This window comes from Echeneis naucrates, chromosome 20 (assembly GCF_900963305.1).
Source record: "Echeneis naucrates chromosome 20, fEcheNa1.1, whole genome shotgun sequence".
Lineage (NCBI taxonomy): Eukaryota > Metazoa > Chordata > Actinopteri > Carangiformes > Echeneidae > Echeneis > Echeneis naucrates.
Window position 1 is genome coordinate 34,599 of NC_042530.1, and position 22,884 is coordinate 57,482.

At 43.9% G+C, this 22,884-nt stretch overlaps 1 protein-coding gene across 1 annotated transcript; it reads right to left on the reverse strand.

Annotated features, from left to right (window-relative positions):
- Positions 1-790: 790 nt before the first annotated feature.
- epb41l3a (erythrocyte membrane protein band 4.1-like 3a) lies at positions 791-13,785 on the reverse strand. The gene is made up of 23 exons (XM_029529635.1): positions 13,696-13,785; positions 13,429-13,608; positions 13,158-13,262; positions 13,034-13,076; positions 12,875-12,950; positions 12,656-12,777; positions 12,426-12,522; positions 11,655-11,742; positions 10,873-11,025; positions 10,578-10,675; positions 10,300-10,475; positions 6,916-7,020; positions 6,664-6,809; positions 6,518-6,565; positions 6,372-6,401; positions 6,036-6,215; positions 4,810-5,229; positions 2,728-2,823; positions 2,553-2,630; positions 1,679-1,723; positions 1,429-1,527; positions 1,276-1,356; positions 791-901 (listed from the first exon to the last, which is right to left on the reverse strand). The coding sequence occupies exons 1-23, from the start codon at positions 13,783-13,785 to the stop codon at positions 791-793; spliced, it is 2,667 nt and encodes an 888-aa protein (XP_029385495.1).
- Positions 13,786-22,884: the final 9,099 nt, after the last annotated feature.

Sequence of the window (22,884 nt, forward strand, 5' to 3'; positions counted from 1 at the left end):
TTCCTGTGTTATCTTTCCAGCAAATCAGATCTGAGCCCTGTCTTTGATTCAACTGTTGGTTGTTGACACAAGCAAAAACATGCAAACATGCACCAACGAGTCACCCCCTATTTCCACCGGATGCGGAACGGCGGCGGAGCCGATACGTTTCAATTCCAATCAGTGTGTTTGCTTCCAGCACTGGTAACCGGGAGCCCTCCGCAGCAGATCTTCTAATTTTGCCGGAGCAGGTCGCGCGGAACGGAAAATCGCACACGGACACAAAATAAAACATCCGGTGTATCTTCAAAATGATATACCCCGTTTTCACGGCGGATTGTATTTAACACATTGATGACGTCATAATGGGCGGAGACAGACCTGAAGTCAACAGGTCAGAGGTTTTCAGGCGTCATTTCACCCCGTTGACACCATGGACCAAGAGATGCTGATTCTGTAGAATAATCAGAATAATCAATAACCCGCCACATCGTTTTTATAAAGACACCCATAAAGCAGGAGTAATTGGAGCGGATGATAAATTACTAATTTGGTCCAATAAATGTCCTCTGGATGGACACAAACTTTTTTAATGGTTTTGTGGTTCTCTTTATAGAAACTACAACCGGGTATATCGCGCGATTATTCGTGAATTCGCGAGATCTCGTGAGTCCTCTCTACTCCCGAAACAGACGGATCCGGTGAGTGTTGACGAACGGCGGAGGACGGAGCCGTTCCGCATCCAGTGGACTCCGGGTTCAGACTGCCTGTAGGGGCGGGTCCCTGACACTTCCTGTTACCTGTGATGTCACTAATCAACCACATGATCAGGAGAGACTTCAGTTTCTTTATGGACGACAACTCGTGTGACGGACAGCTCAGGATGCTGCCGCCGTGCCTCACTGAGTGCCGCTGCCAGAGCCTTCAAAAGAGACAGGGTGGTCAGAAATGGTACTGGTCCAGGTTTGGGTCCACATTGCACCGGGACAGACAGGCACAATGACCAGAAATGTCCCGGGTCAATGCGGACCTAGGTCTGTCCCACGTTACTTCTCTCCTCTTCTTTTGAAAGGCCATTTAACAGAGACTATTATTATGCTTTGACAAATTGGGCTTTGCCACAGCCTCTTTGGTCTCACTGTTGGAATCCACCTGACCACAATGTGGACATCCAACTGTCCTTGATCAGGGACCCCTCAAGCTGCTCATGACATGTCACCGACCAGCTGAAACTCATTCTGACGCTAAAACAAGTCAGGCGTGAACCTGAAGTGCTCAGTGCCTGCAGACTGTTACCTGGTCGTGGTCGATATCTGTGTCTCCAGAAATCACAATTCTTTTCTCGATTCTGGTCTCTGAGATTCCTCCTTTCACCGTCTGAGGAGGATAACAAGGGTTCATGTTTGACAGAAAACTTTCACAGAGGTCAACACTGTGCTGTAGTGTTACCTTGGTAATGTGCGTGGTGGTGGTTGTGTTGGCGGTCTCCGCAGTGAAGGTCTGGGAACTCAGCAGCAGACCGGCTGAAGCCTCAGTGTTCAGTCGGCTCTGAAACATGAAACAAACCATGAACAGACTTGGAGCAGAACCGATCTATATTGTTGATCAGACTGAAGCAGTGGATGTTTCAGTACACATATGTATGGTGAAAGAAGTCCCCCCCATCTCACAAATTATCAATAGAAGAGGTCATTCTCACCCCTGGAGCTTCATATGTGAGAGTCTTCCTCATCACTGGAACCTCCTGAAAAATCAGGAGAAGAAAATACATTCTCAAAAACTTCAACAGAATCCTGTTCTCACCAGAGACACAACATCCAAACAGCTGAACATAACAGTGTTTTTTATGTCAGCAGCAGCTAGAAATGAAGCACATGCTGTCCAAGCAGTGTCACTGGGGTGAATGGGGGGCAGATTTCTATGGGGAAGGTGTCACTAGGGCAGGTTTTACTGGTTTCACTGAGGGAAGTGTTATTGGGCAGGAGTCACTGGTTGACGACACAGATATTAGTGTCAGGTGTTACCTCTTGCAGAGGTTTTGATTCTTCATCTTCATCATTTGACGGGCACTTCTTACTGGTTGTACAGGGTAAGTGGGGTAAAGTCAGATGGCGGGGGTTTTCCCTGAAGCGCCACCCGCCTCTGTCGTCGCCTGAGTCATCGGGGTCCTCGTCAACAGGGTAACATTCGAACAGCCCACCTTGGGGCTTGGTGTTGGGGCTGTTGTTTGGCTCCAGGTTACTGTAGTTTACTGCCAATTTAGCATTGATGCTATCCAGATTCTCTTCATTAACATCTGGACACTGGGCCTGTCTGACTGCGGCCTCCATGGCCTCCTCTACTGCTGCCTGTGCTAATACACTAATAGCATCTTCACTATTCTCACTGGCATCGTCATCACTCGCCTGGCCGCTAGGCTCATCATCACTGACTTCATCTGCTGGGCTAATAGACTGACTAGCAATGTTCGCATTGTTACTGTTCTCATCGCTGTTCCATCCCTCTGTGTCATCGGCAGCACATGTCACATCAACCCCCAGGTGAGAGGGCAGGCCCACAACACTTGCTGCTACCTGAGGCTGGTCAGCATTTTGCAGGTCCTGGTCATGTGACTCCGTCATCAAGAAGACTGTTTCCACCTTCTCTGAAGTCTGAAACAGGAATTGAAGATTTAAAAAAATTACGCCAGGTGTGAGACAGGTAGACAAACAGACAGATAGGTAGACAGATAGAGAGACAGAAAGGCACCTTCAGCAGGTTGTGTTCTCTGAAAGTTTTTTGTTCTCTGGCCGACTTCAGCAGAGCCGTCAGTTCAGGAGACATTTCATCAAATGTAGGTTTAGGCTGTACACACAGACACATAATGATGGACAATAGTAACACAGCAGAATCAGCAGAATCCCACAGTTAGGCTGCAGCCATGCAGGGGTGTGTGGCCTGAAGGGGCAATTCATTAGTTATATGTTTATTGTTACTGTTTATTATTATATCCAATTGTTTAGGTTGTATGTAGAGAAGCAAGAGAGGGCAGTAATGAGCAGTGAGGTAGAGATCCTGTAGGTAGAGGAAGAGAGGTGAAGTGATTTAAGCCAGGTAAGCAGGTGACCTCTTTGTGAGCTACATGAGGCTGCTGCTGCAGGGAGGAGTGCAGGAGACCTCTATGCCCAGTTGACCACAGGGATGCTGCTGGTATGTTACTTTGGTTTAATCAACATTATTTGGTTAATTTATGTGGCATCTGCGTTTGATGTGTAAATTTAGGAGTTTCTTAGTCTAATCTCAGTTTATTGATTGCCTGTGGTTGGTTTAGTTTAAACTTATGCATTTATTTATTTGAAATGATTAATTATTATTAATTAAATGTATGATCAGTATTTTTTGATTGAGTTTGTTTAAAAAGTCAAAAGTAAGAAATAAAGGTTTAATATCAGACATTTAGAAATTAAATCTTATTTAAAAGAGCATGATTGTTATTAAGTTGATATTAGTGCTAAAACCTGAGCAAATTTATTTTATTGTATGAATTTTCTAAATATATATATTTAAGAACATTAAAATCTGAGTAAAAATTAAAGATAGTAAATAGTATTACATTTGAAGGCTTATAAATATAATTGAGTTACAATGGTTTTGCGTTCATCATACTACGGTTTTGTTGGTTGAATTTAGTGTATCATAGTTTTTTTTGTTTGTTTGTTTGGTTTTTTTTTTCGTTTGTTTGTTTTGTTTTGTTTTCAAGGTTTTCAACCTAAGGCACATGTTTGGAAGTAATAAAGACATTGTGTGGAGTTGATTTACATCCTCTTTTGTCATCTGTGCCTACTCAAGTTCAGGCAAGCATTGAAGCTAAAACAAACATAACTTGACATTTATAATTACTAATCATTTTGTCTGCTAGCCATTTTGTGTTTTTGGTCTATTTACACCCTCCATAAAGACGTGCTGGACCTGCTCTCTGTGTTAAGAGCTTTGATGCAACTCTGTTATGATTTGGCACCGTATGAATAAATTTTATTTGAATTGATTTACAGCATGCGACAGCTAATAACGCCTATGCCGTGTTTTGTTGTATTCTTTCTTTTTTTGTGTCGTGTAGCATTTTACACTGTTTACGTATGATGGTAAACAGAGAACCTGACCGGGAAATAAGACAAATATGCAAACACACACAGACAAGTGATTATGGAACAAAGCTACTAAATTACAGATTAAGAGTTGGAGGTTTAGTGGGTCATTAGTCTGAGGTGGTTTACGCTGACAATGATGGTTTGAGCCCTGACTGGCATGCAGAGAACCCGACCTACAGAGGAGCTCTCTGTGGTTCAGACTCACAAAAGCAGCAAAATATAACCAATCAGTTGCCAAAGAAAAAACTACTGAACAGAGTAACTAAACCAGTAAAAGCTGCTTCTTACATTTCACCATTTTGATCCAAGAGAAAAGAAACAAAATGGTATTTAAAAGAGGATGAAGGGAGAAGCTGAGAGTTTAAACTGAACACTGCAGCTCCATACCAGTGCCTGCAGGACTCACTGGACTCTCTGTAGGTCTAGGTACTAAGTTGAACTATCGTGATTGTAGTTTCCAAAAGTTTCACGTTCTCACTTGCAAATGGACAAATGGACTAAAACTACCTCGGAATTTTTCCCAAGTCCTGTACAGTGGACATAATTATCAGACTTGGTCTACACCTAGTCCTTCAGGTTTCTGCTGGTTCTTGGAGCTGAGGTGTTAAGTTTGAACAGACTCAGAAGAGCCAGTGCTTCCTGTTTCAGTGCTGCAGGGGTTAACGTGTTGCAGTGGGGTCAATGTGGTTGCCAATCAGCATACCACTCTAGCCACGGAGGGCGACTTCCTGCCAGGGTCGATGTCTGGGCTGAGCTCATCCACAGGTAATTTAGGACCAAGGAGGGGGCTGGGGGATGATGTCACAGAAGCTCCGCCCCCTTGTAGATCCAGAAATCTGGCACCTGCTCCACAGAAGTTATGAGATGCCTCATATGGGAAAGTTGGTGTCTTCACCTCACGAATCATCATCAGCGGTCCCTCTGTGATGTCATCAGCAGTGGACAATGGGATGACTCGACTCTGTCTGTCGATCTCAGTTCTTGTCTTGGTAATTTGAAAATTATCATCCTTGTTCGTCATGGTGACAATCCTGCCCGAAGTTGTGTCGTAGCTCCGCCCCACAGTGTAGCTCTTCTCTCTGATCGGTTGAGGGGAGGCTTGGTTTGTTTTGCCCACACCCTCCTGGAGCGCACAGGTAAGCAATATCAAACACACACAGACTGACTGATTAGCCACTGAGCTGACAGGTGGAAAAATGAAGTCTGTGAAGGTCCGGTCACTTTACATTCTCAGTAAACCAAGCCTGAAATTCAATGTTTGATATTCAGGTCCAGTTACAGATCCAAGTCTAGATCTGCAGCTGGTCAGTTTCACTGTGCTGACTTTTATATATTTCTTTATTATGCTTATAACCTCTAACTAGCCTGCTTGTTTTACTTTCTATGCTACTTTTCAGTCATGAAGTGATACAGGTTTGTGAAAAGTAATTTGTTATCATAGAAATGCATTGCACTCATTGTATAATGCCTATCAACTAAGCAGATTGTTTGAATTGAGCTACCAGTTTTTATTATTTATACACTGAACTACCAACGTCAGTTCCTGTGTCAGGACAGGCTGCCAGGTAATTCTGTTGAACAGAAACATAATGTGACTGAACCTTCTGAAGAGTTACCCTACTACCTCTTCACCTGGTTATACCTGCTCAATATGAAATCACAAGCCACCAGGAGCCAATGAGGGAAGGAATCAAGGAGACAGGCAGAGGGATAGGGGGTGCGAGACAGAGGGCTGAGTGATGGCAGGGTAGAAAGGGAAAGGGATGGAGGATGGCAGACAGGTGGAAAGGGAGAACAGACAGAAAGGGTGCAATGAGTCTTGAGATATTTTGGGCTTCAAAGGACACAACTTCTGGAGCCCGGACAGGGACACAAGGGATATCTGAAAATGGAGCAGGGCCCTGGACCCAGCTCTGTCCCTGTTCTCACCTCATCTGGTTCTAGAGGTTCAATCATGGGGGACTCATCAACCCGGCGTAGGGGTGAAGACGCTAGGCGTTTGTCCCACTCTGTTACTCCTCCATCTCCTCCTGACTCCAAGAAGGACCGTCTCAAAATGCTGATGGTGCTCTGAGGTTTCTGCTCCTCCTCTGGACTCCCCAGTGTCTCCTGAGAACACAGAAGCAAAACAATGGGTGGAGACAGGCGAAAAAGCAGGACAAACACAGGTGGACAAGTGAGAGAGGAGAAGAGAGGAGAGAAAGCAAGGAGGACATGAGTAACTCTATGAGGACAGAACATCATGCAGACTGAATTAAGATTTACCTGAGTTCTCAAATCTTCATCCTGATCAGACTGTTAGAGCGACAGACAGTCAGAGAGATCAAAAGACAGATAAAAACAGAGAGACAGGGAGACAGGTCAGTGCTCTGACTGTACCGACATGAGGTGGAAAATGTCCTCAGTTTTACCTCAGTAGGTGTCAGTTCTCCGTCCACAGCTGTGTCAGTCAACTCCGTCTGAAATCACACACAACTGAGCTGAACACACGCATTACGATCCAACTAGTTCTAAAAGAACTAGTGGAAATGCTCTGGTGGGGGGGGGTGTTTATTACCTTGGTGTCCACTTTCTGAGGAGTGGGCGTACTCTGCTGAGAAACCTCTGTCAGTCTCTTCTCCTCGTCCTCCTCCTCCTCCACCTGCTGCTGCTCCTCCCCTTTGTCAACATCCATCCCCTCCTCCACCACCAGCACCTCCTCCTCTTTGAGGTGGTTGATAGGAGGAGAGGACACAACGACACAAAAAGAGGTGACTGTGATTTCTTTTTAGGTTGATTCATAATGCCCACTGATTAGTTGTTTCTTTACCTGGCTGTTCCCTCCTCTGCTCAATCCTTCTCTCAGGAGTTATGGTGGAGATGAGGTCGCTGACAGCGATGGCTTTGGATGCTGCATACAGTCCCGAGCCCATATCTATGACACACACACACACACATGCTGTGATGTCATCACAGTGTTGCCAGTATTGGCATCTACAGAGCCAGTAACCATAGAAACCATGAACCAGCTGCATCAGCAATAACCACAGCAATTGTTGTGATGCTGTCAGCCAATCCCCATGTTTCTTAGAAGCAAAGCATGATTCACAGCTCGTTGCCAAGGCAACGGCACACATAGCCAATCAGAGCTCAGAGGGCATGCACAGCAGCTTTGGGCATCAGCAAATCAGCATTCAGAATCACAAAGCCGTGATCTATTATACAACATCAAACTTCCTATCCTGGACACAAGCAAAGCTAACAAGCTAAAAAATTAAGCTGTAGTGCTTTCTTCTGGTTCACAGATGGATCTTCAAGCTGCTCAACATCTGGAAGCTTATTGTCACCTGGACAGTAGTCTTCACTGAATAGTTTTTCCACCTGTCTGCCATGTGACAGCTGTTAGAGTCACATGACTCCAGGTAAAAATGGGTGTTAATTCAATGTCCAACCCTCATCACTAGACTTGGTATGAGGGTTTATGAAGGCCATCAAGGACCTGCACATTCTGAACACTTTGGTCAGCTTTGTACACCTATCCAAAGAATCTAGATGGATGAAGAATATGTTTTTACTGGAACCCTCAAATAATGGACTTTTTCATTTTGCATGTAATTCCATTATATTTGTTCTGCTGTTAAAGGTCACATTGTTACATGACAGTGTGAATCATTTATATCCATTGGTTGGGGGGTATTTACAATGCCAACCTATGGCATATTAGGGAACAGTGGCAAAATGATCAGGGTTTCGCTAACAGACAGAAAATGGATGTGGCTCTTTCAACAGTCCTGTAATACTTTTAAAGTTACATAAGGCCTGCCTTTCTAAGCAAGTCAAAGATCATTTACTCCAGAGGTCCATTAAAACAGAAGCACCGGGTAATTACAGAACACTCTTTCTAACTGACAATAAGCTATTTCAACCAGCTGTCCACTTTCTTTTGGCTGCTTCAACCATATTTCATGGACTTTCCAAACTAAACTAATCTCCATCTATTAACGATTGAATGGAATCATCCCTCCCTCCTTTCCTGGCTGTTTCCTCCTGACTCAGTACGTAGCCCACTTTGTTACCAATTCAGGGTCACACGTAGGATCCCTCAGTTTCTGTCTGTAGTGTTCCCTGTTTTATTTTGTAGCACTTCCTGTCTTGTCTCTTGTTGCTTCCTAACACATGTGTGTCCTTCTGTGTAATCACCTCCTCGTTTTCCTCAAGCCCTGCACCTGACCCTTGTCTTCTTTTTCCCTGCCAGATTGTTGCTTTGCCTTCTTGCCTTGCCTGCTCCTGTGTTCTCGTCATGACCTTCTGGCTTTCCCTTTCTTCCCCTTGCTACCAGTGCTCCAAGTTAGTCTCCTGCTCTCAGTGATTTTTTTTTTGTTGTTGTTGTTGTTGGTGTTCTGCCTTTGTTTTTTCCCCACCTCCCTGCAGTAGTTTTTTGTTAGTTATCTGAACAGTTTAGACTCTTTTCCCTGCTTTGCAGTGGTTTTTTATTTGGTACCTTTTCCTGCCCCTGCCCTGTGCAGTGATTTTTATTTTACCTTTGTTGGATTACATTTTGCTATTAAAATTACAGTTTTTTTCTGAAAACTCCTGCCTCAGGCTCTGCCTTGTGGGTCCTAGAAACTTTGGGCCTCACGGCCTGTCATTACAATACGTCTACTTGAGCTTAGCTTAGCTACCACTCCAGTGACATATTGTCATATTTCAATAAACACAAATGTATATCAGCAGAAAAAGGCTTTGGGTTATATTAACCCAACTGGTCGAGGCAGATGGCCGCCCCCCCCTGAGCCTGGTTCTGCTCGAGGTTTCTGCCTCTTAAAGGAAGTTTTTCCTTGCCACTGTTGCCAAGTGCTTGCTCATCGGGGGATCTGTTGGGTCTCTTTAAATAATTTTATAAAGAGTTTGGTCTAGACCTGTCCTATATGTAAAGTGCCATAACTTTGTTATGATTTGGCGCTATACAAATAAATCTGATTTGATTTGATATTAAATATAATTTGATCTTTAATGACGCATTATGTATCAGACTGACCCACATTTAAACTGTCCTCAGGACTCAGCACAGGACTTAACTCTGGACTCCAACAGGTTAAGAGGCTGAACCATTGTTACTTTATCCTGTTAGACTTCACAGGTACTTCTGATACATATTGAGATGATTCAGACTAAAAGCCTTCACACACACTCACTCATCCTCTACCTCTTGTCAGTTTCCAGGTTGTGGGGTTGCTGGAGCCAATCCCAGCCCACATTGGGTGAGGGCGTGGTCACCCTGTACAGGTCGCCAGTCTATCGCAGTGCCAAGCCTTCACACAACCCAGCTAATAACTGAAACCATGCCCCATCACTCACTGAAACTCCACCCAGAGCAGGTGGAGTTTCACTTGGTGGGCGTGGCTTATATTGTTACAGGTAAATGTGATACTGCTAAACTGGACAGGAAGAAGTGAAAACTTGAGTAAAGTCAGTTTGATCCTTGTCTGACTGGATGTAAACCTGAGGACTTATATGAGACAGAGCCCTGTGGACTGATTGGACAGAAAAGAACAAAGCTGAATCCAAGTGTGCTTCAGTATATATTTAAAAAAAACTAACAAACAAACAAATAAACAAAAAAAAAAAAAAACACAGCCAATCAGAACACAGAATTCTTCAGCAAATTAAAAGGAGTGATGCATTTGGAGCTGTGGCCAATCACTGAGAAGTACTGTAGTAATACTACTGCAGTACTAGAGCCAGTAGTAATACTCCTGCAGTAATAGGTAGAGCTCTACCTGCATAGGTACCACCATTGGCTTGGGGGGAAGCTGTGATGGCTGGAGAGCCAATCAGAGAGGGTGTGGGCGTTGTCTGTGAGCCTGAGGACCAATCAAAAACTCAGCAACAAGTAAAGGAACAATTCAGCAACAAGTACAAATTATAACTGCTGTATCACGAAGCTAGACTTCTGTTACTACAGCGTGCTAATACATGGATTACAACTAGAATGCCTACCAGAGGTATAACAATGACCAGTCCTAATACTGCACCTTCATCTACTACTACTAACAACCCCTACAAACAACCACCATGACTACTACTAACTACTAGCATTACTACGAACAACTCTTACTACTGCTGGGACTTAGGCAAGAGCTACTCACAACAGAAATCAGACTACAGGGATGGGAACTTTGGCGCTGGGTCACGGATTATTTGGAATCTGTACCTCCATCCAGGCTGCGGCTCAGTATGTTCCTCTTGCTGATGCATCGTGGGAAATGTGGTGCAGGTCTGGAAATTTGAGCACTCGCTCTACGACTCTGAATCTGAGTCCGACCACTGTAACGAAATTTTGAGCCCAGGGAAAGAAACTTCTTGGGAGGTTCCTCTGGAGACACCAACCTAAGAGACAGGCAGATTGGGGTAGAGTGGCAGCAAGGGGTGAGACAGGTCATAAAAGTGACCTTAAACACATCACACCACAACTTTTAACACACCACCGACCTGAAGAAAGAGTGATGCTCCACACACACTTTCCACAGTCTCTTGGCTGCTCTGTGGTTCAGCAGCTTGAAACCAATGGTGGACTCGAACTGGTCAAACTGGAGACAGAGACACAGACAGTTACGAACAAAAACATCCACAGTTACTCCCAAACTCTCAGGTTTCTGCTCAACTCCAGTTGATGTCACTTCCTGTCCTTCGAAGAATAGCTGGTGTAACATCTGTCCACACAGTGACAGTCCTCAGATGGCCACAGTCAGTCCTCAGGAAAAGTCTCCCTCAGGGACAGCCTCACCTCTCCAGGTCGGATCTTGATGTAGAAATTGTTCCTTTTGTAGGAAATCTTAAGGATCTTCGGCCATGAGAATCTGTTAATCCTCAGTCTGTCCCTGTAGACCAGCAAGCCGCTACTGCACACGCCCAACATGATAGCCACGCCCTCCGAGTCCTGCGTGCACGCACACACACACACACACACACACACACACACACACACACACACACAAATCACCACCTCAGGTCACAGAATCCTTCTCCAAATTCCTCTGTTGGAACCATCAACAATCAGGGTACAGACCAGGTCTACAGATCAGGTCCACAGACCAGGGAACAGATGTTGCTCTCAGCTACTGGGACTAAATCAGTAAAACCAGCCACAATGGAAAAATCAAACACACAATCATAGATACAGACAAACACACAATGTAATTGATCAAGGGCAGGAAGCAGTTCATGTATTGGTGATCGATCAAATTGTCGCAGAGCAGAGTCGGCCCCCAACACCCATCTATGTTCCAGTTGTTCAGCATTAATGACTTAATTCATTAAATAAATCATACATTCAACCATATATTTTATTTGCCCAGTGGAGCCATCTTGTAAAACCAACACATCAAAAGACCTGATCTGTACGTAACACTCATCAAAATAAAATTACACCCCAAAATGTATTCTTGTAGGTCCAAAAACAACTTGATAGTTTCGGTTTCACACTTATGGTGTGAAAAAGGTTTTGTCTGTACTAATGTGATAATAATGGTTGTTGATAGAAGATGATCACAGCACCGTGTGTTTTACCTTTGCATGATGAAGGTCCACTCCATACATGGAAAGTTTCTTTACATTTTCCAGGAAATGCATCTCTGCTTCTGCTGGTGTCATTCCTCTAAAAACAACAAGCTCTCATTATAACTGCTGCTGGTATTTGGGTTTGATCATTACCGCCCAAGCACTCGACAGTGTGAGATTATTATTCTACTATCTACATTTTCAATGTTTCATATCTAGGCATATTCACATTTTCATGGCCTAAATATGCACAGAAACTCACAAAACTTGGTGGATGCGTCATGTGTGGCAAAAAATTTTAATTTCACAGGTCATAGAAATGTATGTCATAAAATGACTTATCACCATCTTAAAAAAAAAAGCCTCAAGGATCCAATAACCTAACAAACGGGAAGTCGGCCATTTTACTTTTTAAGGTATTGCCATTAAGCAGGAAGTCCTCATAACTCCAGAATACATTGTCAGTTGCCCCCAAATTTGCCACACATGATCAGGTTCCAAACCTGAAGACAATAATCAAGTCAAATTCAAAGCACCACCTACTGGACAAAGGAAGTCAGCTTTATATCGCAAATATGTTCTGTCTACAAGATATTAAATGGCTGACATTGTCAACTATGACATGACATAAACTGGGGGTTGCGTGCATTGCACCACTGATAAAACATTTTAAGATCCAAAATGATTGGCAGAAGGTGAGCCCAAGAGGGGGGATTCAAGGGCCATTCATTGCTGGTTGTGGCTTTAATGCCGAATATATTTATCTCTGTTATATGGCACCTGTAAGTTCTGTGCAGCTCCATGATCTTCTCCTCCATTTCTTTGGTTTGATTTGGAGCAAAACAAAGTTCACTTATGTAATCTGAACCACACTCATCTGAAAGACAGACAAAGAGTCAGAGACAGACAGGAAGAGCAAAACAGAGAGGACTGCCAACCCCCCTCAACCCTTCCGTAACCATTATACCAGATGATGTGTCAGAAAGGTAAAGAAGAGTAACTGTCAGTACCAGGGTCATAGTCGCCAAGCTCTGACTGGACAGTGTAGGATCCGAGAACAGTGTGAGTTGCGAATGAACAAGGGAGACGACCCGAAACAATATCCTGTCTCAGCTGCAAACAAAGGAAATACCTGCAGACAGAAAGGAAGACGTCTTCTCCTAAAGTGTGCATGAGATGAAACATGACACAACATGAAACAACTGTTATTGACAGGTGAGTGATCCGACCTGGTGATGTCCTCAGACAGCTGGGCGGGGTCAGGAGGGTAGAACTTCACATTAAAAGAGAAGTTCCAGGGGACACCTGAGAGACAGCGGGCAGGGCATCATTTAACACCTGAATCTGAACCCGAATCTTCTGACCACAACTACCTCAGTCACACTGACCTCTGACCTGCTTCTTCATCTCCTTCGCTGGATCCAACCAGTTCTACAAAGTCCAAAGGTCAAAGATCAGGCAGGTGAGCAGATACACAGGTGAACAGACAGACAGATTAGTGAGCAGACAGACCTTGTTGTTGTCTGCATCTCTGAAGGACAGAGCAAAGTAGTCTCTCTCCAACAGGTTGATGTGTTCACAGACCTTCTCAAACAGCTGGAGGCCACGAGCCCTTTTCTAAAGAGACACAATATCATCATCAAACCAACCAAACACCAAATCCAAAAAGTTACTTCAAGGTTCCTTCCATATAGAGTTCATCTAGAGGATCATCATCGTCATCATCCTCATGACGTCTCTCCTTGCCCCATGTCACCTGTCTCACCCATCTCCACTGTCTTACCTCTACAGTGCAGGTGAAGAGTGAGCCATCCAGCAGAGTCACCTTTGCCTGCATCGTCTTGAAGTTTAACGGGTTTCTGGCCGGAGAGCGAGCAATCCGACTACTTGATGACAGGTGACTGGTTGAGTCCTCGACCAGTGAGGTCTGAGCTTGGCTCTGGGCAGGAGCGCCCTCGCTGCACTGAGGAACAGGATATGATGCCATTCATGCTCCTGAGTAACAATCTGCTTGTATTAGTGAGCAGATTGTTCTTTGTTGAGTTTTTACCTGTTTTGGTGTGGAGTGGGCCGCAACTTCAGGGAAAGACTCTGCCTCTTTGGGCTGGCCCTCCTGTGGCTCACCTGGCTCTGTTGTCATGGTAATGTCCTGAAAGAAAGTGATTACACCGATGGTATGATGAGTCATCAGAGCAGGATTGTACAAATTTGGTAGTTGGCTGTGAAGGAAATGAACATTAAAATAAAGCCAGAAACAGGAAAGCTAAAGCTCCATGATTGAACATGGTCTCTGCATTCCATCACATTCAGGCCAACAACACAATTCAAATTTCTGCTGTAACCCACAGTTACCATTTGCTGACCCCTCCAGCTGTCAGGTGTAAGGTTGCCATGGCGACAGGATGGGTGGTGCCAAAGACAGAGATTAGAGTGCAGGACAATCTAAAGTAATCTGGTTTGGACGCCGATGTACAAGATGTGGGTCACAGGCGCAGACCAGATGTGGCCGAGGGGGGGGGTTGGGACTGAACCATGAACCCCCCCCCACCCCATGGTTCATGGTTCAGTCCAGATGAAGAGCAGATCTCTCCACCAGCCTAATTCTACTGTTGGTGCTGTTTAATGTATCTGTTCACCCTCTAATTGAATTTAACATTAATTCAGTTTTAAATGTAATTTCATTTTAATAACAGTTTGGTTCATCTGATGGTTCTCTCTGAGATGGAACACACTTCACTTTAGTTAGTTTGTGGCATTCACTCATTCATTCATTCACTCAATCATTTCTTCAGGCTTCATCATCTTCATCGTCTCAACAGTCACTGCACCAGAAAGTCCCGCTTGTTTGACTCTTTGTGTCCTGCAGCAGGAAACACCCCACTGCAACACACACACATACACACACAGGAGCTGCAGAATGATGAAGCAGAAATGGTTCTCTCTCTCTCTCTCTCTCTCTCTCTCTCTCTCTCTCTCTCTCTATCTCTCTCTCTGGTGATTAATACAAAGCTGATAATCAGATCTATCAATGATCGATAACTGTCTCTCTCTTTCGCTGGAAATGAAACCATCATCTTTACCTGTCCTCGTGCAGGACGGTCGCCTTCTTCCTCCCGGTAACGGAGGGTTTTTATTTTTTTATTGTACTACGTCATCATCCCGTAGATCACACGGTGGTTAGGCGATGACGTCATGACGCACAATGTGGGGCTCGTGTATTTAACGATTGTGTTTGTTTCAGTTTTTTATGTCAACCTGGTATTTATGATTGATCGCTGAATCGCTGCACCGTGCTCTATGTTTGGTTGGTCAGAGAGGACGCAATCTAGTGTTGTATTCTCATTCTTGACGCCATTCAAATGTCAAAAATGTATTTAAATAAAAATCAGCTATTAAACGGTATCAGGGCACCCGAATGCAGTTTGAGTGATAATAACGTCAATGATTGTAGATTCATATTCGGATATTGACAGTAATGTAAATATAACACAGTCAGATCAGTGATAATTCATATGACGGCATATGATTTGTTAAGTTTGGAAAAAATGCTGGAAGAAAGTTATTTTCATTATATACCCGAACTATCTTTTTGTTATAATTTGTTATAATATTTTCCACAAGTCTGTGTGTTACTCACCATCAGTGTACATCCAGGAGGAAGAGAAGGAAGAAGGGGAAAAGGAAGACGTTAACATATTTTTATTTAGTGTATTTATGATTTAATAGCTGAAGTAGTTAATGAATTGGTTTAATTGGCGTAATGAATGTGACGTTACTACATATGGTGTCGTCATCATCATCATTATCATCATCATGACACAGAAGGAGCCTGTCAGTGTGGAGCCATTCTAGATCATAATAAAACCAGGTCCAGACCTGCAGCAGATTAAAGATGTGGTGGAACAGATGAGATGAAGTCCTGGAGGTTTCCTCCTCAGACCTGTGAAACCAGTAAGATCCTGCTGATGTTTGATTGGTCTGATGAAGAGTTGCTGAGGAAAATGTGGGCACTGGGATATGATGATGATGATGATGCACATATTAGATAACATTAACATCAGTCCAACACACAGAGTTCACATTGTAAACAAGTGATTTACCTGAACAGGTATGCCTGAGCCTGGTGCTGAAGATATAGATGGAGGTGATGATGATGATGTGAAGACGATGAGGATGATGATGAAGGATAAACTGCTTTATAAGCTTTTAGTTTTCTTCTCTCTGTGTGTCGCTCTCTGTCTCTTTCGTCCAGTCTGTTATTTGGATGGATTATTGGTTTTTACTCTGACATCTCAGACCACGCCCACACAGATTAACACCCTCCACCTCACTCTAACGCGCACACACACACTCTTGTTGGGTCAGAGGGGGGTGGGGCATCCAACTGTTCTGGATTTATTCAGTGGTGATGCTATGGGATCTGTAGTCCACACTAGATGATGTCTATGAAACTGAACTGGGACTGCAGATCTTGGTTCAGTGTTCAGTCTCAGAGGATGATTTATGGTTCAGACAGAACAGCAGTCGTGGACCTGACATGCTCACTCTGGGTTCAGATAGTTCAGGGTGGGGCTTCAGATCCAGTCAGTGACTTATTGTGACTCTTTGAACAACATGATAAATGTGATAAACCAGATAAAAAACAAGCAGCTATGGAGTTCAGTACTCACGGTCTGGAGGGTTAGATTTAGGGGTTCCTCTGATTTTCTGATGTGTGGTGGTTCAACCAGCAGGTGGAGCTGCTATATCAACAACCACAAGGGGAACGGGCATATCCCCAACTGATCCAGTCCAGATCTCAGGCCCTCATCTGATCAGGTACACATTCTGGTTCCTTTATCTCATAATATCCATCATTATAATGAAAATTAATTATAGCTCACTATTAACATGTTCTTTGTGGACAGTGTGGACATAAGTGTGTAGACACTTTTTAATGTCGCTGCGCAGTTGCTGGGTGAAGGAACTACAGACATGTGGGGGTGTATGTGTGTAGTTCAGCATATGTGTTTCATTAAAACAACACAACCACATGAACAGCAGTGAGGAGACAAAGAGATGTCTGCAGAGGAGAAGGAGGATGAAGGTGGTCGAGTGGCTGAGTGGTGTCAAACCAGAGAAAGCAGCTGGTGACCATGACTCTTCACCTCCATCACTCTGCTCCTTTCATCTCAGCCTGAGGGGCCAGGGGGAAACTGGGGGTTGGAGGCTCCCACCCCCATTAGAAGACTCACTGTAAATGCTTCCGTGGGTGAAACAGTCATGTTCATGTAAACTAATACACATGAATCATATTTAATTGTGTCCTGTTTACTATCATAAGACAAGATTCCTCAGGTACAAACCTCCACCACCAAGACAAATCAGCTCCTCTTCACAGTTCTGATACTAGTCCCGATCCTGGCCTTGGGCTCATGATCGTGTACTTAAGCTCATCTCTGCTCTGCTTTTATCTTCCCCCACTCAGAGGTTTATTCCACCTGCTCCCCACCTCATCCTCTTCATTAGCTCCCTCTCTCATGTCAACTCCTTCCAGCAGAGATCCTCTAAGTCCGAGCTCAGAAATACATTTTAAAGTTGAAGAGTAAGAGCACACTAAATGGAGAATTCAGACGATCTGATCTAAATGTTATTGAGTTGTATTCTTTGACTCTTGCTTGGGATACCAGTTGCCAGGTGGGGATGGGTCGGGGGGGTTGGCTACATTACAGCCAACAGAGATTTATATAAAGAAGCCAGACTGAGAGCCTGATCAGTGCAATGTCAGTAGTGTTGTGGTACGTACCAGACATGCAGAATGGTGAAGAGGCAGTTCAGCTAGAATTCATTCTTTATGGCTCCACCCCCTAAGTATGTTACTGCTTCACTCTGCAGAGAAAGTGTTTGTTTACACTAACAGGTGAGTGTCCAGGTGTGTGAGAAGCTCTCAGGTTACCTGTGTGTGCATGTGTGCTGGAGAGAGAGAGACTTTACCTGTTTGGATCAAACACTTTTGGCTTGTTTTGCATTTTCATTGGCTCATTAGCTCCAACAACACAACAGACAGAGAGAGACTTATGACATGAGACTTTATACATCAATCAATATATACATAAGGAATCTTTAAATAATAATTTTAGTGCAAATAAAAAAAACCTAACTCCAACCAAAACTAGACAAAACCTTCCCAAACACAGAACAACACACTAAATGCTAGCCCTGAGCTAACTGCTCCCTGGACGAACACACACAAATACACACACACACACACACACACAGACAGTTCCTTTCCCTCCTTCTCTGGTTTATGATCTCACCTGTCTGATCTACCTTTCTACCCAGCTAGTCCAGATCCAGACTTTGCTGGGCCTCTGGTCCTCCATATTGTTCTTTTCTCTTCTGAGGTTCAACTGTAGTGTGTTCGTCTTCTCCGGCACTGACAGGGTTGTCCCCATGCTGCTACTTGCCCTCATCCATTTGCCTCATTGTTTACAAACAGTCATTTGATCAAATCTTCAAACGTCCACCTGATTACATAATCAGTACTAACTCAGAAACTGCTTCATGTCAGCTGATGATAAGACAGGAAGTCTCTTCGCTAGGAATCATGTGACTCATAGTGATGTGATCATGGAGTTTTGCAGTAAGCTAGTAACATGCAACGGTTAGCGCAGCTAACGTAACTGAGATTCCTGCTGCGGATCAGTGAAGAGGACAAAGACACAGCAGCCATCATGTGATCATGTGACAGCTCCACACTCTCTTCAGGGGACACACCCGAAGACAGACGGACAACTGAGCAGACAGACAGGTCATCAGTGATTGGTGCAGGACATCTGGACTCACCATTTGCTCACTTGATGAACAGGTGAGTCAGAGCTCAGGTTAGATGAGAAGATTTACAGTTTATATTCTCTGCTGATGTGAGCTACACAACTGTTTTTCTGTGTGTGTGTGTTTCCTCAGTTTAGTCTTCAAATGGTTGCTGCCTCTCTTCTTAGTGGCTCTTCATCTATTTGTTACTGAAAAAAATGAAACTTGTTTCTTCTTATGCTGCAGATTAAAAGTACATTTTTGCTCTTTTACTTTTTATATTCGTAAAATAAATATATAAGAAGACATATTTGTAGTTTTAAGAACCAAAACCTATCTCGACCAATCAGAAGAGAGGAGGTGACCCAGCGAAACCAAGCCTTGTAAAGCTGGATGATGGGTTAAGGTGGACTGGGCTTGGGGTGTAGCAGAGGATACTTTGATGTGATATCATAAAGTCCCAAAAGTAATGACGGCCCGTTTTAAGGCTCAGTTTTGGAATCCAGACTGTGAACATAGATACTTTCACTGTATTAATTTGAACCTGTGGACCTTTAACATCTTTAGACTTAGGTCTTCAAACTGTCAGATCAGATCTGGGTAAGGATCCATTTTTCTTGAGCTTGACAGTCTTCTGGTCTCTTTTGGATGTGGATCAAGACTGAATATTCTAAATGGATGAAAACAGCCCAAGAGAGGCTGAACCGGGTTGACAGAGACCAAAAAGACCAAAGATTTTCAGACCTGAACCAGTATAGTCTGAAATGGACCTGAAAATAATCAGGTAGGCCTGACCTAATGGGGGCTGAGGAAAATTACCTGACCAAAACCAGACCAATCAGGGACCTGAAGAAGGTTAGATCCAGTCTGAAAAGATAAGTCCAGTGAGACCAGATCTAAGTTTCTGTGGCCTGAAAATATTTTAATATTTTTAGCTTAATGAAGAAGTTTGTAGGGTTTTTGTTTTTTGTTTTTTTTTACTTTGAATGACCTCTATGGGATGATCACTGTTGTCTCGCTCCATATGTAGTTGGTGTCTCGTGCTCTCAGGTCCAGACTCGTTCTGTCAGTCTGGTTCTTGTCTCTTCAAAGATAAACCTCAATGTAAACCGACTTCATTCTTCTTCACTCGACCAGAAACACTTCCTGTTCTGTCAAAACAGTAAAAGAAGAAACAGCTGCAGCGCCAGGCACTAAGGGAACAGACCTCACATTGGTCCTGGTGCTGGTCCTGGTCCTGGTCCTGATCCTCAGCTCACACTGTACTGATCTATACCTAATATTAGACCCCGTTCTCATGTTCTTAATTTAAACGTTAAACGTATTTTGTGAGTGATTGCAGACTTGATGTCACCTGGACTAAGTCCAAGGAACCTGTCCTGGTTCTCTCCTGGGCCTGTCCCCCGTTCTTTAGTGTTGCTGCTATCCCTTTCATTCTGCAGTAACTGGAGTTGCTTTTGCATCTGTGCCTGTTGTAGCTGCTGTAGTTCCTGTAGTTTCTGTAGCTGCTATAGCTGCCGTAGCTGCTGTAGTTTCTGTAGTTTCTGTAGTTTCTGCAGCTGCTGTAGCTGCCATAGCTGCTGTAGTTTCTCTAGTTTCTGTAGCTGCTGTAGTTCCTGTAATTTCAGCAGTTTCTGTAGTTTCTGTAGTTTCTGTAGCTGCTGTAGTTCCTGTAATTTCTGCAGTTTCTGTAGTTTCTGTAGTTTCTGCAACTGCTGTAGCTGCCATAGCTGCTGTAGTTTCTGTAGTTTCTGTAGCTGCTGTAGTTCCTGTAGTTTCTGTAGCTGCTATAGCTGCTGTAGTTTCTACAGTTTCTGTAGCTGCTGTAGCTGCTGGCCTTGTGTCACGTCACCTGTGTTGCTGTGGCCTCTGGTTTCTGTCTAGTTTATGTTAGCATCTGTTCCACAGCAAAGGTTTGTTTTGAAGCAACATCAAAGCTACCAGCATGTTGCTGCTAGCAGCAGCCATGACGGTCTTCATGCCTACGTGATGTTTCTGCAAGAACTGACGATGATGAAGAGATGATGAAGAGGATAGTGAGATAAAGAAGGGAGATGCTGGTGACAGATGGATGGAGAGACCAGATAGTAGAGAAGCAGATTAAAAGGCAACAGGTATGACTGGTTTGGATCCAAATAAACAACCACAGGGCAGGTGATGTCTCCCAGAATGCAACTGGGCTGGGACACCTCAGAAACTCATCTCATTGGACAATATTAGTTTTAAACCTGCATTCGATCCAGTGACTGTCAGGAAAACACTCCAAAGGTTCTAAACAAAAGTTAGATTGTATTGAATTGTATGGGGAAATAAAACCGTTCTTAAAAGGTATTAATGGAAATTTGTAGTGTTTTTTTCTCTTTACAGTAAAAAGTTTAATTAATAAACAGCAGGGCATGAACTTCACTCATCTGACCCCAAACGCACCACCGTCAGCCAGAGTCCACCTTCCATACACAGGCCGTACAGTCTGGACAGTCCTGTGTGAACAGGAAGAGCAAAACTTTAAAGAGACTCTTCAGAGATTCTCCTGAGTCTAAACTTCTTATCAACATCAGAGTCATAAAAATATCCTGATTTTCCGAGGAGCTGCTGAACTTTTCCAGCAAACATCATCCGGCTGAGAGATGCTATCGATGCTGTGAGCCGAGCAGATAGAGATCAGACCGGCACTGTCATGCCTCTTTAAGAAGACAGTACATTTCTATGAGTCGCCCTGCTCTGATAAGACTTCTCACGGAACCAGAGACACCAGGTATGAACTCAGTGCAGGTAACACACTAATTCAGTGGATGCACACAACAGCACAGACACACTGTGGTAAACCCTGAGCTGACACTGTGCAGCTCGATAGTTTTATCATTTCCTTCATCTTTGTTTCTAAAGTTTTGCTTTTTTGGCTTTGAAGCTGATATGATTTTCATTTCTTTCTACAGCAGCTTTGTTTATAGGGGGCCCCCACCCATCCTCCCTCTTTGTGTCAGTGGACCAAAGGTTCAATCACAGCAGAGAATTCAGAGTTAATACATGCATCACCTCCAGCTGAACTTGGACCTGTGAGTTTGATGCACTGACCAACAACAGGTTTAAAATCTAGAAGTCACTGTCACAGGTCAAAAGGCAAACTGTGTGAGTTTGTCTGAAGGGTTATCATCTCACCTAAGCCATAGGGTCAAACTGTGACATCACAGTGATCAGCTTCTGCCTCAGTGATGTCATCCTGTGGTCACTATTTCAAATATAAAATCAGGTTTGCAGCCTATGTTTGTCTGGATCTTAATTGTGGAGAGACATCAGAGGTGATGACATCATCATGATGTCACACTGGACCAGATCAATAGGTTCAGGTCTGTCTCCAAGTCTGTCCCTCTCTCATCCGTTTCTGTCGGTGTCTCAGTCTCTCTTTCTGTCTGTCCCTCAGTGCGTCTGTCTCTGTTGTAAATCACAGCCATGTAGCATCAAATTGAAAACATCCATTAGTGTGAAGCCACATCAAGGAGGAGGGGGGGTGCAGATGGGGGAAGATGAGGGGCAGATGTGTGGCTGTTTGGACAGGTATCTCATGTCAGCAGTGGGATGAGGAGAAGAAGAAGAAGCTGGAGGATGAAGTGATTTGTGTGTGAAAAGCAGAGAAGAAGAAGAAGAAGTGATGAGACGATAAGATGACAGGATGAGGTGAAGGATAGAATTACATGGATTATCTGCACTCACCTGGTTCTCAGGTGAGACACAGGTGAGGCATCCATGGGCTGAGACCTGCAGCAGCTCTAGGTCTTAGCTAATCAGAGGACAGTGCCTCAGTGTCAGAGTCACAACTCATCATACCTGGCCCTGGGTTTGTGCTGCTGAAATGTTGATCAGAATCAGGTCTGTGCGGTTAGGTCTGAATTGAAAGTAATGAGTGAGACAAGGAGGAGGAGAAAGAGTGGGTTTAATGAACGTTGGTGAAAGGGGCGGGGGGGGGGGGTCAGTCTGAGTTCAGCAGAGACTCCTGTCCTGACGTGTTCTTGTCAAAACAACATTTATTACTGAGCATACTGAAACTGATCCTGATCCTCATGGTCCAATCTGAGGCTCCAGATCCTGGAAGAGACGACATCCTGATGTGGTACCTGGTCTGCCAGGCTCCTTGTGGACCTGAACTCCTGTTCTATCCAGAGTGTGAAAAGCCAGAATGTTTCTATAACCAGGTCAACACAACAACCTTGGTCCTCTGAAAGGCGGCTCATCACTGAGGATGTGCATGTCTGCAGATATTAAATGTTTCCCTATTTTCCAGATAAAAACTGTGTAAAGCAGAATAACCAAAGAAAAGTTCCTCTCATGTGTATGGGTCGTTCTACAGCTGATCTGAAGTTTCTATCTTTATCTGATTAGGAGTTCTGCTCATTCTTTGGAGCAGTAATGAAAAATCAGCTCTAAATATATGACTGTCTTTGTTCTGCCA